Source organism: Oncorhynchus mykiss, unplaced genomic scaffold (assembly GCF_013265735.2).
Source record: "Oncorhynchus mykiss isolate Arlee unplaced genomic scaffold, USDA_OmykA_1.1 un_scaffold_188, whole genome shotgun sequence".
NCBI classification, from domain to species: Eukaryota; Metazoa; Chordata; class Actinopteri; order Salmoniformes; family Salmonidae; genus Oncorhynchus; species Oncorhynchus mykiss.
This window is the reverse complement of record NW_023493674.1, coordinates 500814-515786: the sequence shown is the minus strand read 5'-3', so window position 1 is coordinate 515786 and position 14973 is coordinate 500814. Positions and strand designations below refer to the sequence as shown.

The window sequence follows — 14973 nt, the reverse complement described above, 5'->3', positions numbered from 1 at the left end:
ACCTGTACCAGACTGGGAGAGACAGGGCAGGGAGGGGGAGCACCTGTACCAGACTGGGAGAGGCAGACCAGGGCAGGGGGGGGCACCTGTACCAGACTGGGAGAGACAGGGCAGCGGGGGGGCACCTGTACCAGACTGGGAGAGACAGGGCAGGGAGGGGGAGCACCTGTACCAGACTGGGAGAGACATACCAGGGCAGGGGGGGCACCTGTACCAGACTGGGAGAGACAGGGCAGGGGCAGGGGGAGGGGCACCAGTCCAGACTGGGAGAGAAGGGGGGGGACACCTGTACCAGACTGGGAGAGACAGGGCAGGGAGGGGGAGCACCTGTACCAGACTGGGAGAGACATACCAGGGCAGGGGGGGCACCTGTACCAGACTGGGAGAGACAGGGCAGGGGCAGGGGGAGGGGCACCAGTCCAGACTGGGAGAGAAGGGGGGGGACACCTGTACCAGACTGGGAGAGACAGGGCAGGGAGGGGGAGCACCTGTACCAGACTGGGAGAGACAGACCAGGGCAGGGAGGGGCACCTGTACCAGATTGGGAGAGACAGGGCAGGGGGGGGGCACCAGTCCAGACTGGGAGAGACGGGGGGGGACACCTGTACCAGACTGGGAGAGACAGGGCAGGGAGGGGGAGCACCTGTACCAGACTGGGAGAGGCAGACCAGGGCAGGGGGGGGGGCACCTGTACCAGACTGGGAGAGACAGGGCAGGGGAGGGGAGGCGGGCAGGCCTGCAGAGAGATCAGTTCTGTGGCCAACAGAGCACATGGATCCCACTGTATCGACGTGGAAAGGAACCCGTCCAGTTGGCTGCATTGAAGGTCTATAGTTCAGCTGAGCTGATGAAACTTACACTATAAAATATGATCAGTGGTTTCTTTCCTGATATTTAAGGTTAGACGATACCATCTGAGTAGGACATTCTGTCAAACTCTTCCCACAGAGGGCTGAGTGTCTGCGGGTTTTCGCTCCACTCTTGTGGATGTTTAAATGTATATGTTGCAACCCTGTGATGCCTTAGACCGCTGTGCCACTCGGAGGACAGTTTATTTATTTTTAATACATTTGAATACATTTCTAAAAACCTTTAGGTGGAAATAAAACTATTTTAATCCATTTTAGGAAACGGCTCTAACAAAATGTGGGCAAAGTCAAATGGTCTGAATACTTTGTGTGTGTGTATATACAGTACTAGTCAAGGTTTGGACACACCTAGTCATTCAAGTTTAAATTTTATTTTTATGTTTACTATTTTCTATTTTTTCATTGTAGAATAATAATGAAGACATCAAAACTATGAAATAACACCTATGGAATCATGTTGAAACCAAAAAAGTGTTTAAACAAATCAAAATATATTTGAGATTCTTCAAAGTAGCCACCCTTTGAAACACCTTCTCTCCACCAGCTTCACGAGGTAGTCACCTGGAACACCTTCTCTCCACCAGCTTCACGAGGTAGTCACCTGGAACACCTTCTCTCCACCAGCTTCACGAGGTAGTCACCTGGAACACCTTCTCTCCACCAGCTTCACAAGGTAGTCACCTGGAACACCTTCTCTCCACCAGCTTCACGAGGTAGTCACCTGGAACACCTTCTCTCCACCAGCTTCACAAGGTAGTCACCTGGAACACCTTCTCTCCACCAGCTTCACGAGGTAGTCACCTGGAACACCTTCTCTCCACCAGCTTCACGAGGTAGTCATCTGGAACACCTTCTCTCCACCAGCTTCACGAGGTAGTCATCTGGAACACCTTCTCTCCACCAGCTTCACGAGGTAGTCATCTGGAACACCTTCTCTCCACCAGCTTCACGAGGTAGTCACCTGGAACACATTCTCTCCACCAGCTTCACGAGGTAGTCACCTGGAACACCTTCTCTCCACCAGCTTCACGAGGTAGTCACCTGGAACACCTTCTCTCCACCAGCTTCATGAGGTAGTCACCTGGAACACATTCTCTCCACCAGCTTCACGAGGTAGTCACCTCGAACACATTTAAATTAAAAGGTGTGCCTTGTTAAAAGTTAATTTGTGGAATTTATTTCCTCAATGCGTTTGAGCCAATGAATTGTGTTGTGACAAGGTAGGGGTGGTATACAGAACATAGCCCTATTTGGTAAAATAGTCTATATTTTGGCAAGAACATTTCAAATGAGCAAAGAGAAACGACCGTCATTACTTTAAGACATGAAGGTCAGTTAATTAATCCGGGAAAAGGTCAAGAACTTTGAACATTTTTCAAGTGCAGTCGCAAAAACCATCATGACAGCCACAGGAAAGGAAGACCCAGAGTTACCTCTGCTCAGAGGATCAGTTCATTAGAGTTACCTGTCTCTCATGAGGACCACCACAGGAAAGGAAGACCCAGAGTTACCTCTGCTCAGAGGATCAGTTCATTAGAGTTACCTGTCTCTCATGAGGACCGCCACAGGAAAGGAAGACCCAGAGTTACCTCTGCTCAGAGGATCAGTTCATTAGAGTTAACTGTCTCTCATGAGGACCGCCACAGGAAAGGAAGACCCAGAGTTACCTCTGCTCAGAGGATCAGTTCATTAGAGTTAACTGTCTCTCATGAGGACCGCCACAGGAAAGGAAGACCCAGAGTTACCTCTGCTCAGAGGATCAGTTCATTAGAGTTAACTGTCTCTCATGAGGACCGCCACAGGAAAGGAAGACCCAGAGTTACCTCTGCTCAGAGGATCAGTTCATTAGAGTCACCAGCCTCAGATTGCAGCCCAAATAAATTATTCACAGAGTTCAAGTAACCGACACATCTGAACATCAACTGTTCAGAGGAGACTGTGTGAATCAGGCCTTCGTGGTTGAATTGCTGCAAAGAAACCACTACTAAAGGACACCAATAAGAAGAGACTTGCTTGGTCCAGGAAACACGAGCAATGGACATTAGACTGGTGGAAATCTGTCCTTTGGTCTGATGAATCCAAATGTGAGATGTTTGGTTGCAACCGCCGTGTCTTTATGAGACCAGAGTAGGTGAACGGATGATCTCTGCATGTGTGAACGTGTAGCGGTATTTTTTAGAGAGGGGTAAAGATAAAGATTTTGTTCGGGGCGCCAGGCAGGTATTAACCGAAAGGAAAAGAGTAGAATAGAGAGAGTACCACTACCAGACCCACCACACACATCAGCAGAAGAGACTGCCTAGAGTGTAGCCTGTTTACCAGATAGCCAGTGGAGAGAAAAGAGAATACACACCCTATAAAACCCACATCACAGCACAGGGGTAACCCCACCAATAATACCTCATACAATAATACTAATAAATGTAATTTTAATGTAATAATAATAATAATAAATGTATAATGTAATTTTTTAATCACCGATGATTGAGTTAAATACTTTATAAACTACACACACTGAAAATAAACCAAACTTCTGCAGCATACACACAATCAAACTGTCGCGCCACCCAAGAGCTCCTCCCCAAAGAGCTAAAAAAGCTGTCTTTATTTCCTCCTTCCTTACTGCTGATGCTCTCTTAAAGTGGCAGCGCACAGTGAAGGCTCCGTGCAGGATTTCGCCACAAACGGATGATCTCTGCATGTGTGGTTCCCAGCGTGAAGCATGGAGGAGGAGGTGTGGGGGTGCTTTGCTTGTGACACTGTGATTTTATTTAGAATTCAAGTCACACTTAACCAGCATGGCTACCATAGCATTCTGCAGCGGTACTCCATCCCATCTGGTTTTTGCTTCGTGGGACTATCATTTGTTTTTCAAGAGGACAACGACCCAAAACACACCTCCAGGCTATGTAAGAGCTATTTGACCAAGGAGAGGGATGGAGTACTGCATCAGATGACCTGGCCTCCAAGATCACCTGACCTCAACCCAATTGAGATGGTTTGGGATGAGATGGACCGCAGAGTGAAGGAAAAGCAGCCAACAAGTGCTCAGCATATGTGGGACCTCTGTCAAGACTGTTGGGAAAGCATTCCAGGTGAAGCTGGTTGAGAGAATGCCAAGTGTGCAAAGCTGTCAAGGCAAAGGGTGGCTATTTGAAGGTAATCAAATATAAAATATATTTAACACTTTTTTGTTTGTTTTTTTGGTTACTACATGATTCCATATGTGTTTCTTTTTTAATAGTTGTGATGTCTTCTACTACTCTACAATGTAGAAAATAGTCCAAATAAAGAAAAACCCTTGAATGAGTAGGTGTCTAAACGTTTGACTTGTACTGTGTATATATTTTTAAACATCATATCCATATCAATCCAAATGCCTCAGTATTTATGTGTGGGAACACGTTCCATTGGAGAACCAACATCTAATGAGTGAACATGTTGTAGGAATGTTTCAGATGAACTGAAGTTTAAAACATGTATTTCATTTTAAGTTGATGGTAACAATGCTAGTTGGTAACAATGCTAGGAGATGATAATGCTAGGACACGGTAATGCTGGGAAATGATAATGTTAGGACATACTGGGAGATGATAATGCTATGACATGGTAATGTTGGGAGATAATGCCAGGACATGGTAATGTTGTGAGATGATAATGCTAGGGCATGGTAATGCTAGGAGATGATAATGTTAGGACATGGTAATGCTGGGAGATGATGATGCTATGAGATGATAATGCTGTGAGATGATAATGCTGAGAAAAGGTAATGCTGTGGTCGTCTGTAGGCCATTTGGTAGAGCATGGTGCTTGCAACACCAGGATAGTGGGTTGGATTCCCGGGACCACCCAGACGTTAACTCTAACAGGACTGTTAAGTTGCTTTTACATATTTTCTGATAATTCTTGGTTATAATAAATTATATATTTTTTCTATCAGATTGCTCCTCCAGGGACACCGTACTTCTACGTAGAGCTGGACTCTGGAGAGAAGCTCTTCTACCGCATTCAGAAAAACTTCCCTCTGCAGTTTGGCAGGTATATACACACACACACACCATATATGATCTAACCTAAAAACTAGTGATGTGGATCTTTCAAGGATAAAGTGTTACCTGTCTAACAGGGGGTGTTCTTTAAGCCTATCCAACATAATCCAGGTAGAATCAAGAATTCTGCAGGGCAGCTGTCTAGGCCCCTTGTTTCAATATTTACTGACGACATGTCACTCACTGGCTTTGAGTTAAGCCAGAGTGTCTATATATGCGGATGACTCAACACTATACACGTCAGCTACTACAGTGACTGAAATGACTGCAACACTCAACACTATACACTTTAGCTACTACAGTGACTGAAATGACTGCAACACTCAACACTATACACGTCAGCTACTACAGTGACTGAAATGACTGCAACACTCAACACTATACACGTCAGCTACTACAGAGACTGAAATGACTGCAACACTCAACACTATACACGTCAGCTACTACAGAGACTGAAATGACTGCAACACTCAACACTATACACTTTAGCTACTACAGTGACTGAAATGACTGCAACACTCAACACTATACACGTCAGCTACTACAGAGACTGTAATGACTGCAACACTCAACACTATACACGTCAGCTACTACAGAGACTGAAATGACTGCAACACTCAACACTATACACGTCAGCTACTACAGAGACTGAAATGACTGCAACACTCAACACTATACACGTCAGCTACTACAGTGACTGAAATGACTGCAACACTCAACACTATACACGTCAGCTACTACAGAGACTGTAATGACTGCAACACTCAACACTATACACGTCAGCTACTACAGAGACTGAAATGACTGCAACACTCAACACTATACACGTCAGCTACTACAGAGACTGAAATGACTGCAACACTCAACACTATACATGTCAGCTACTACAGAGACTGTAATGACTGCAACACTCAACACTATACACTTTAGCTACTACAGAGACTGAAATGACTGCAACACTCAACACTATACACTTTAGCTACTACAGTGACTGAAATGACTGCAACACTCAACACTATACACGTCAGCTACTACAGAGACTGAAATGACTGCAACACTCAACACTATACACGTCAGCTACTACAGTGACTGAAATGACTGCAACACTCAACACTATACACGTCAGCTACTACAGAGACTGAAATGACTGCAACACTCAACACTATACACGTCAGCTACTACAGTGACTGAAATGACTGCAACACTCAACACTATACACGTCAGCTACTACAGAGACTGTAATGACTGCAACACTCAACACTATACACGTCAGCTACTACAGAGACTGAAATGACTGCAACACTCAACACTATACACGTCAGCTACTACAGAGACTGAAATGACTGCAACACTCAACACTATACATGTCAGCTACTACAGAGACTGTAATGACTGCAACACTCAACACTATACACTTTAGCTACTACAGAGACTGAAATGACTGCAACACTCAACACTATACACTTTAGCTACTACAGTGACTGAAATGACTGCAACACTCAACACTATACACGTCAGCTACTACAGAGACTGAAATGACTGCAACACTCAACACTATACACGTCAGCTACTACAGTGACTGAAATGACTGCAACACTCAACAAAGAGCTGCAGTTAGTTTCAGAGTGGGTGGCAAGAAATAAGTTAGCCCTAAATATGTCTAAAACTAAAAGCATTGTATTTGGAACAAAACACTCACTAAACCCTCAACCTCAACTAAATCTCATAATAAATCATGTGGAAATTGAGCAAGTTGAGGTGACTTAACCCTGGATTGTAAACTGTCATGGTCAAAACATGTTGATACAACAGTAGCTAAGATGGGGAGAAGTCTGTCCATTCTAAAGTGCTGCTCTACCTTCGTAACAACACTATCAACAAGGCAGGTCCTACAGGCCCTAGTTTCTACCTTCTTTACAACACTATCAACAAGGCAGGTCCTACAGGCCCTAGTTTCTACCTTCTTAACAGCACTATCAACAAGGCAGGTCCTACAGGCCCTAGTTTCTACCTTCTTAACAACACTATCAACAAGGCAGGTCCTACAGGCCCTAGTTTCTACCTTCTTAACATCACTATCAACAAGACAGGTCCTACAGGCCCTAGTTTCTACCTTCTTAACATCACTATCAACAAGGCAGGTCCTACAGGCCCTAGTTTCTACCTTCTTAACATCACTATCAACAAGGCAGGTCCTACAGGCCCTAGTTTCTACCTTCTTTACAACACTATCAACAAGGCAGGTCCTACAGGCCCTAGTTTCTACCTTCTTAACAACACTATCAACAAGGCAGGTCCTACAGGCCCTAGTTTCTACCTTCTTAACAACATTATCAACAAGGCAGGTCCTACAGGCCCTAGTTTCTACCTTCTTAGCATCACTATCAACAAGGCAGGTCCTACAGGCCCTAGTTTCTACCTTCTTAACAGCACTATCAACAAGGCAGGTCCTACAGGCCCTAGTTTCTACCTTCTTAGCATCACTATCAACAAGGCAGGTCCTACAGGCCCTAGTTTCTACCTTCTTAGCATCACTATCAACAAGGCAGGTCCTACAGGCCCTAGTTTCTACCTTCTTAATTAACAACACTATCAACAAGGCAGGTCCTACAGGCCCTAGTTTCTACCTTCTTAACAACACTATCAACAAGGCAGGTCCTACAGGCCCTAGTTTCTACCTTCTTAACAACACTATCAACAAGGCAGGTCCTACAGGCCCTAGTTTTGTCTCACCTTGACTACTGTTCAGTCGTGTGGTCAGGTGCCACAAAGAGGGACTTAGGAAAATTGCAGTTGAGTATCTTGAGCATCAACATGTGGGTTTGATTACAGGCTCAAAATGGCCAGAAACAAAGTACTTTCTTCTGAAACTCGTCAGTCTATTCTTGTTCTGAGAAATTAAGGCTATTCCATGCGAGAAATTGTCAAGAATCTGAAGAGCTCGTACAATGCTGTGTACTACTCCCTTCACAGAACAGTGCAAACTGTTTCTAACCAGAATAGAAAGTGGGAGGCCCTGGTGCACAACTGAGCAAGAGTATAAGTACATTAGACTATCTCCGGTGGCAGGGTAGCCTAGTGGTTAGAGTGTTTGGCTAGTAACCACTGGTTGCAAGTTCAAATCCCCGAGCTGACAAGGTTCAAATCGGTCATACTGCCCCTGAACAGGCAGTTCCTAGGCCGTCATTGAAAATAAGAATTTGTTCTTAACTGACTTGCCTAGTTAAATAAAGGTAAAATAAAATAACAAATCTAGTTTGAGAAACAGGCAGCTTCATTAAATAGTACTCGCAAAACACCAGTCTCAACGTCAACAGTGAAGGGAGACTAGACATCTACCACACTACTACCAATATCAGATTAGAGCCATAAAGGAGACTAGACAACTACCACACTACTACCAATATCAGATTAGAGCCATAAAGGAGACTTGACATCTACAGATTAGGGCCATAAGGGAGAGTTGACATCTACAGATTAGGGCCATAAGGGAGAGTTGACATCTACAGATTAAGGCCATAAGGGAGAGTTGACATCTACAGATTAGGGCCATAAGGGAGAGTTGACATCTACAGATTAGGGCCATAAGGGAGACTTGACATCTACAGATTAGGGCCATAAGGGAGACTTGACATCTACAGATTAGGGCCATAAGGGAGAGTTGACATCTACAGATTAGGGCCATAAGGGAGACTTGACATCTACAGATTAGGGCCATAAGGGAGACTTGACATCTACAGATTAGGGCCATAAGGGAGACTTGACATCTACAGATTAGGGCCATAAGGGAGACTTGACATCTACAGATTAGGAGGCAATGCAGTCTGTTTTTTTGTCCCCTGACTCTGGTTCTGAAATCACCTTCAAGTGTTTGAGCTAGTAATGTATCAATATTTATCCTTTACAAATTAGTAATGTATCAATAATTATCCTTTACAAATTAGCGATGACATGGCCGATGAATATCAGTTTGGATTTCATCCCCATCTCTAAATGGAATGGTTTTGACTGTTTGGAAGTTTTGACAGAGTGATTTTCTCTTCTTCTCTTGCTTCTGCTGTCCTTGTTAAGAAATGATCAACTTTACCCTGTCTATGACCATATACACTGATTGTTTCAGGAAAAACTACCAAACCTATGGTGAACCTGATGGTGAACCTGAGCAATCTAAATCACATCCACTGTAAGCCCGTTCAGCAGGTACAGTCAGGCTACTGATATTGCCTGGAGACTAGACATCTACCACACTACTACCAATATCAGATTAGGGCCAAAATAGATTCTAGACATCTACCACACCACTACCAATATCAGATTAGGGCCAAAAGGGATTCTAGACATTACCACACTACTACGCAGTTCCATGCTTGTAGATCAATGACTGTCAACGCAGTTCCATGCTTGGAGATCAATGACTGTCAACGCAGTTCCATGCTTGGAGATCAATGACTGTCAACGCAGTTCCATGCTTGGAGATCAATGACTGTCAACGCAGTTCCATGCTTGGAGATCAATGACTGTCAACGCAGTTCCATGCTTGGAGATCAATGACTGTCAACGCAGTTCCATGCTTGGAGATCAATGACTGTCAACGCAGTTCCATGCTTGGAGATCAATGACTGTCAACGCAGTTGAGATGAGAGATATTTTCAGAAGCTAGAAAGAAAGTAATATCAGCAAACAAAAATTGTGAACCAGCATGACCTTTGAACCTATTTTCTAACTGATGCTACGTTTTGGATCGGTTAGGGGTCCCTGGACTGATGCTATGTTTTGGATCGGTTAGGGGTCCCTGGACTGATGTTACGTTTTGGATCGGTTAGGGGTCCCTGGGCTGATGCTACGTTTTGGATCGGTTAGGGGTCCCTGGACTGATGCTACGTTTTGGATCGGTTAGGGGTCCCTGGACCGATGCTACGTTTTGGATCGGTTAGGGGTCCCTGGACTGATGCTACGTTTTGGATCGGTTAGGGGTCCCTGGACTGATGCTACGTTTTGGATCGGTTAGGGGTCCCTGGGCCGATGCTACGTTTTGGATCGGTTAGGGGTCCCTGGGCTGATGCTACGTTTTGGATCGGTTAGGGGTCCCTGGACTGATGCTACGTTTTGGATCGGTTAGGGGTCCCTGGGCTGATGCTATGTTTTGGATCGGTTAGGGGTCCCTGGACTGATGCTATGTTTTGGATCGGTTAGGGGTCCCTGGGCTGATGCTATGTTTTGGATCGGTTAGGGGTCCCTGGACTGATGCTACGTTTTGGATCGGTTAGGGGTCCCTGGGCTGATGCTACGTTTTGGATCGGTTAGGGGTCCCTGGGCTGATGCTACGTTTTGGATCGGTTAGGGGTCCCTGGGCTGATGCTACGTTTTGGATCGGTTAGGGGTCCCTGGGCTGATGCTACGTTTTGGATCGGTTAGGGGTCCCTGGGCTGATGCTACGTTTTGGATCGGTTAGGGGTCCCTGGACTGATGCTACGTTTTGGATCGGTTAGGGGTCCCTGGGCTGATGCTATGTTTTGGATCGGTTAGGGGTCCCTGGACTGATGCTATGTTTTGGATCGGTTAGGGGTCCCTGGGCTGATGCTATGTTTTGGATCGGTTAGGGGTCCCTGGACTGATGCTACGTTTTGGATCGGTTAGGGGTCCCTGGGCTGATGCTACGTTTTGGATCGGTTAGGGGTCCCTGGGCTGATGCTACGTTTTGGATCGGTTAGGGGTCCCTGGGCTGATGCTACGTTTTGGATCGGTTAGGGGTCCCTGGGCTGATGCTACGTTTTGGATCGGTTAGGGGTCCCTGGGCTGATGCTACGTTTTGGATCGGTTAGGGGTCCCTGGGCTGATGCTACGTTTTGGATCGGTTAGGGGTCCCTGGGCTGATGCTCTAGTATCTTCAACATTTGATTCAGGGACGTATATATATATATCCAGCCCTACTGAAAACAGTTACTAACGTGTCTCTCTGTGTGTCTCTCTGTGTATCTCTCTGTGTGTCTCTCTGTGTGGTGCAGGGAGGTGTTGGCCAGCGAGGCGTTGCTGAACATCCCGGAGAGGGCCGACTGGAGAGAGTGTAAACAGACCCCAGAGGAGGAGGAGGGTCTGAGCAAACAGCTACGAGACGACTTCCAACCATACGACTTTGCACTGGAAGACTGAACACCGACACACACTGTACCGTACAGGAGGGGTGTAATGGTACACGTTTTCATACTGAACCGTTGGGTACGGGGACTTCTGGATTAACAACACCAGTCCTATAGTCTGTGCTGTGTTGTAGGCCTATGTCTGCAGTAAATCTGAGCTGAACATTTCAGTCTATTCCGTTGAAACAACTAGAGCCTATGTGCACGTTGTAATCAAAATGTAAATCTTAATTGGCGCATTTCAAAAACCGTCCTTTTGTGAGGCGCAGCCGGGAACTAGTTCTGTACGATGGTGATTGGTGGGGTCAAACCATAACCGGAGGATCCTCCGTCGTTCAAATCTCCAGTTTGGGAACATTTTGTCATGAACGTAGATTATAACGCTGATGGACAGAGTTGTGGGTAAAGCGTTAACAGTATGTCTCCACGCAGAAGGAGAATAGCTGCTGTAGCACCTCCAACATGTTGACACCCACATCACCCCAGTATAGTGTAGCATGACGGAGCACCTCCAACATGTTGACACCCACATCACCCCAGTATAGTGTAGCATGACGGAGCACCTCCAACATGTTGACACCCACATCACCCCAGTATAGTGTAGCATGACGGAGCACCTCCAACATGTTGACACCCACATCACCCCAGTATAGTGTAGCATGACGGAGCACCTCCAACATGTTGACACCCACATCACCCCAGTATAGTGTAGCATGACGGAGCACCTCCAACATGTTGACACCCACATCACCCCAGTATAGTGTAGCATGACGGAGCACCTCCAACATGTTGACACCCACATCACCCCAGTATAGTGTAGCATGACGGAGCACCTCCAACATGTTGACACCCACATCACCCCAGTATAGTGTAGCATGACGGAGCACCTCCAACATGTTGACACCCACATCACCCCAGTATAGTGTAGCATGACGGAGCACCTCCAACATGTTGACACCCACATCACCCCAGTATAGTGTAGCATGACGGAGCACCTCCAACATGTTGACACCCACATCACCCCAGTATAGTGTAGCATGACGGAAACACAAAGAATTCACACCACCTCCCGTCTGCATTCAGCTGTTTCTGACCGGGCCAAAGTTCAGAGCGATAGGTAGGCAATGTTTATGTTTTTTACAGTCTTGGGTTTATTGCGTGGATATGTGTCCGTTCTCAGGGGTTGAGAATAGGGCCTTTCAGCACCTCGTCAAATTGCTCCACACCCACGTTACCAACTTCCCTCATTTCATAAAACGGGTAGTACCCACGTTATATAAGCAAGCCAAAGTTTTAAATGAATTGGCCAATGTATCCTGTGTTGTGCTTGGTGACATCCTGTCACATGACCCCGGAGTAGGCGATGTCCCATGCTACAGACACGCCCCCTTTACCAAAGTGCTGGAGGCAGTGTCGTGGTGCGTTTGGAACCAACTGGGAAGTTGCCACATACGACTGGGTTAAATCTACTTCAATGTCCCTCCAACTGGTAATTACTAGTGGGAAAACTATCATTGTGAGCTCCCACTTCTCCCACATGCTGACCTCACCTACTAAAGGACATTTTCAGGCAGTTAAATGCAACAAAACATTATTTAAAAATAGCAGTGGTTTTTGAACTATAATTTGTTTAAAAGCATGATAGCTGTACTTTTAGGAGGACGCAGCTTGTTGGCCGTTAGCCAATCGACGATTCTCAACAAGTTCAAATCACATGAATGGTCCCACTGGTATTTATGACGACACAACTGGTAAATGCCCTCATGGTTACAAACTCAGCATCAGGGTGGGAACTTGAGAGGCCTGACATAAGTGTCAATGCTGAACATTGTGAAGGGCGTTTAATTTGGAGGCGCAGGGTGCAGTTGAGATCTTCCCTTATTAATGCACTTCCTGCCTTCTCTGTTTTTACTTCAATCCAATCGTCTGAAAAAGTAGTTTTCACAATGTGGAGATAAATCAGTGTCATCATTTTGTACAAGGTCCCTGATTAAAAGCTTTTTTCTATGTTTGTTTTGAGTCTTGATTTCTTTCCTACTCAAAGCTTTGCCAGCAAGCTGTGTGTTAGTGGAGGATGGAAGTCTCTGCTGCTTCCTGATGACTCAGCCATCTGTAGGGGCTCATCCTGACCAGCAGAGGGCAGCATCTCCTTCAACAGGGGTATGTTACTAACTAAGGACTAGTTCACCAGGGGTATATTACTAACTAAGGACTAGTTCACCAGGGGTATATTACTAACTAAGGACTAGTTCACCAGGGGTATATTATTAACTAAGGACTAGTTCACCAGGGGTATATTACTAACTAAGGACTAGTTCACCAGGGGTATATTACTAACTAAGGACTAGTTCACCAGGGGTATATTATTAACTAAGGACTAGTTCACCAGGGGTATATTACTAACTAAGGACTAGTTCACCAGGGGTATATTACTAACTAAGGACTAGTTCACCAGGGGTATATTACTAACTAAGGACTAATTCACCAGGGGTATATTACTAACTAAGGACTAGTTCACCAGGGGTATGTTACTAACTAAGGACTAGTTCACCAGGGGTATATTACTAACTAAGGACTAGTTCACCAGGGGTATATTACTAACTAAGGACTAGTTCACCAGGGGTATATTACTAACTAAGGACTAGTTCACCAGGGGTATATTATTAACTAAGGACTAGTTCACCAGGGGTATATTACTAAGTAAGGACTAGTTCACCAGGGGTATATTACTAACTAAGGACTAGTTCACCAGGGGTATATTATTAACTAAGGACTAGTTCACCAGGGGTATATTACTAACTAAGGACTAGTTCACCAGGGGTATATTACTAACTAAGGACTAGTTCACCAGGGGTATATTACTAACTAAGGACTAATTCACCAGGGGTATATTACTAACTAAGGACTAGTTCACCAGGGGTATGTTACTAACTAAGGACTAGTTCACCAGGGGTATATTACTAACTAAGGACTAGTTCACCAGGGGTATATTACTAACTAAGGACTAGTTCACCAGGGGTATATTACTAACTAAGGACTAGTTCACCAGGGGTATATTACTAACTAAGGACTAGTTCACCAAGGGCATATTACTAACTAAGGACTAGTTCACCAGGGGTATATTACTAACTAAGGACTAGTTCACCAGGGGCATATTACTAACTAAGGACTAGTTCACCAGGGGTATGTTACTAACTAAGGACTAGTTCACCAGGGGTATATTACTAACTAAGGACTAGTTCACCAGGCGTATAGTACTAACTAAGGACTAGTTCACCAGGGGCATATTACTAACTAAGGACTAGTTCACCAGGGGTATATTACTAACTAAGGACTAGTTCACCAGGGGTATATTACTAACTAAGGACTAGTTCACCAGGGGTATATTACTAACTAAGGACTAGTTCACCAGGGGTATATTACTAAGGACTAGTTCACCAGGGGTATATTACTAACTAAGGACTAATTCACCAGGGGTATATTACTAACTAAGGACTAGTTCACCAGGGGTATATTACTAACTAAGGACTAGTTCACCAGGGGTATATTACTAACTAAGGACTAGTTCACCAGGGGTATATTACTAACTAAGGACTAGTTCACCAGGGGTATATTACTAACTAAGGACTAGTTCACCAGGGGTATATTACTAAGGACTAGTTAACCAGGGGTATATTTCTAAGGACTAGTTAACCAGGGACTTCGTTGCTGGTTGGCCATTTATTGGGATGAATATTGTCCTGGAGGCAGCTCTACTAGCTGGCTCAGCCACACATCCTGATTTTAATCACACTGCTAACACTATGCGTAATCTTAAACAAGCTCATTTTAGTTTTCATACGTTTTGTTTACAGTTTAGCCGTTTTTTACTTTGCGGCTGGCCCATCTAGCGGAAAGCTCTCCTCTCTTTCTCCAGGA

General features: G+C 45.1%; 1 protein-coding gene across 1 annotated transcript in view; it reads left to right on the top strand.

Moving 5' to 3' along the window:
- Positions 1 to 13062, top strand: part of LOC118947674 (CWF19-like protein 1) — a 45399-nt gene extending 32337 nt beyond the window's left edge. The window contains exons 13-14 of the mRNA XM_036972622.1: positions 4810 to 4907; positions 10924 to 13062. Of these exons, the coding sequence (XP_036828517.1) occupies positions 4810 to 4907; positions 10924 to 11068 (243 nt within the window). The 3' untranslated portion in view covers positions 11069 to 13062. The remainder of the gene's footprint in view (positions 1 to 4809; positions 4908 to 10923) is intronic.
- Positions 13063 to 14973: the final 1911 nt, after the last annotated feature.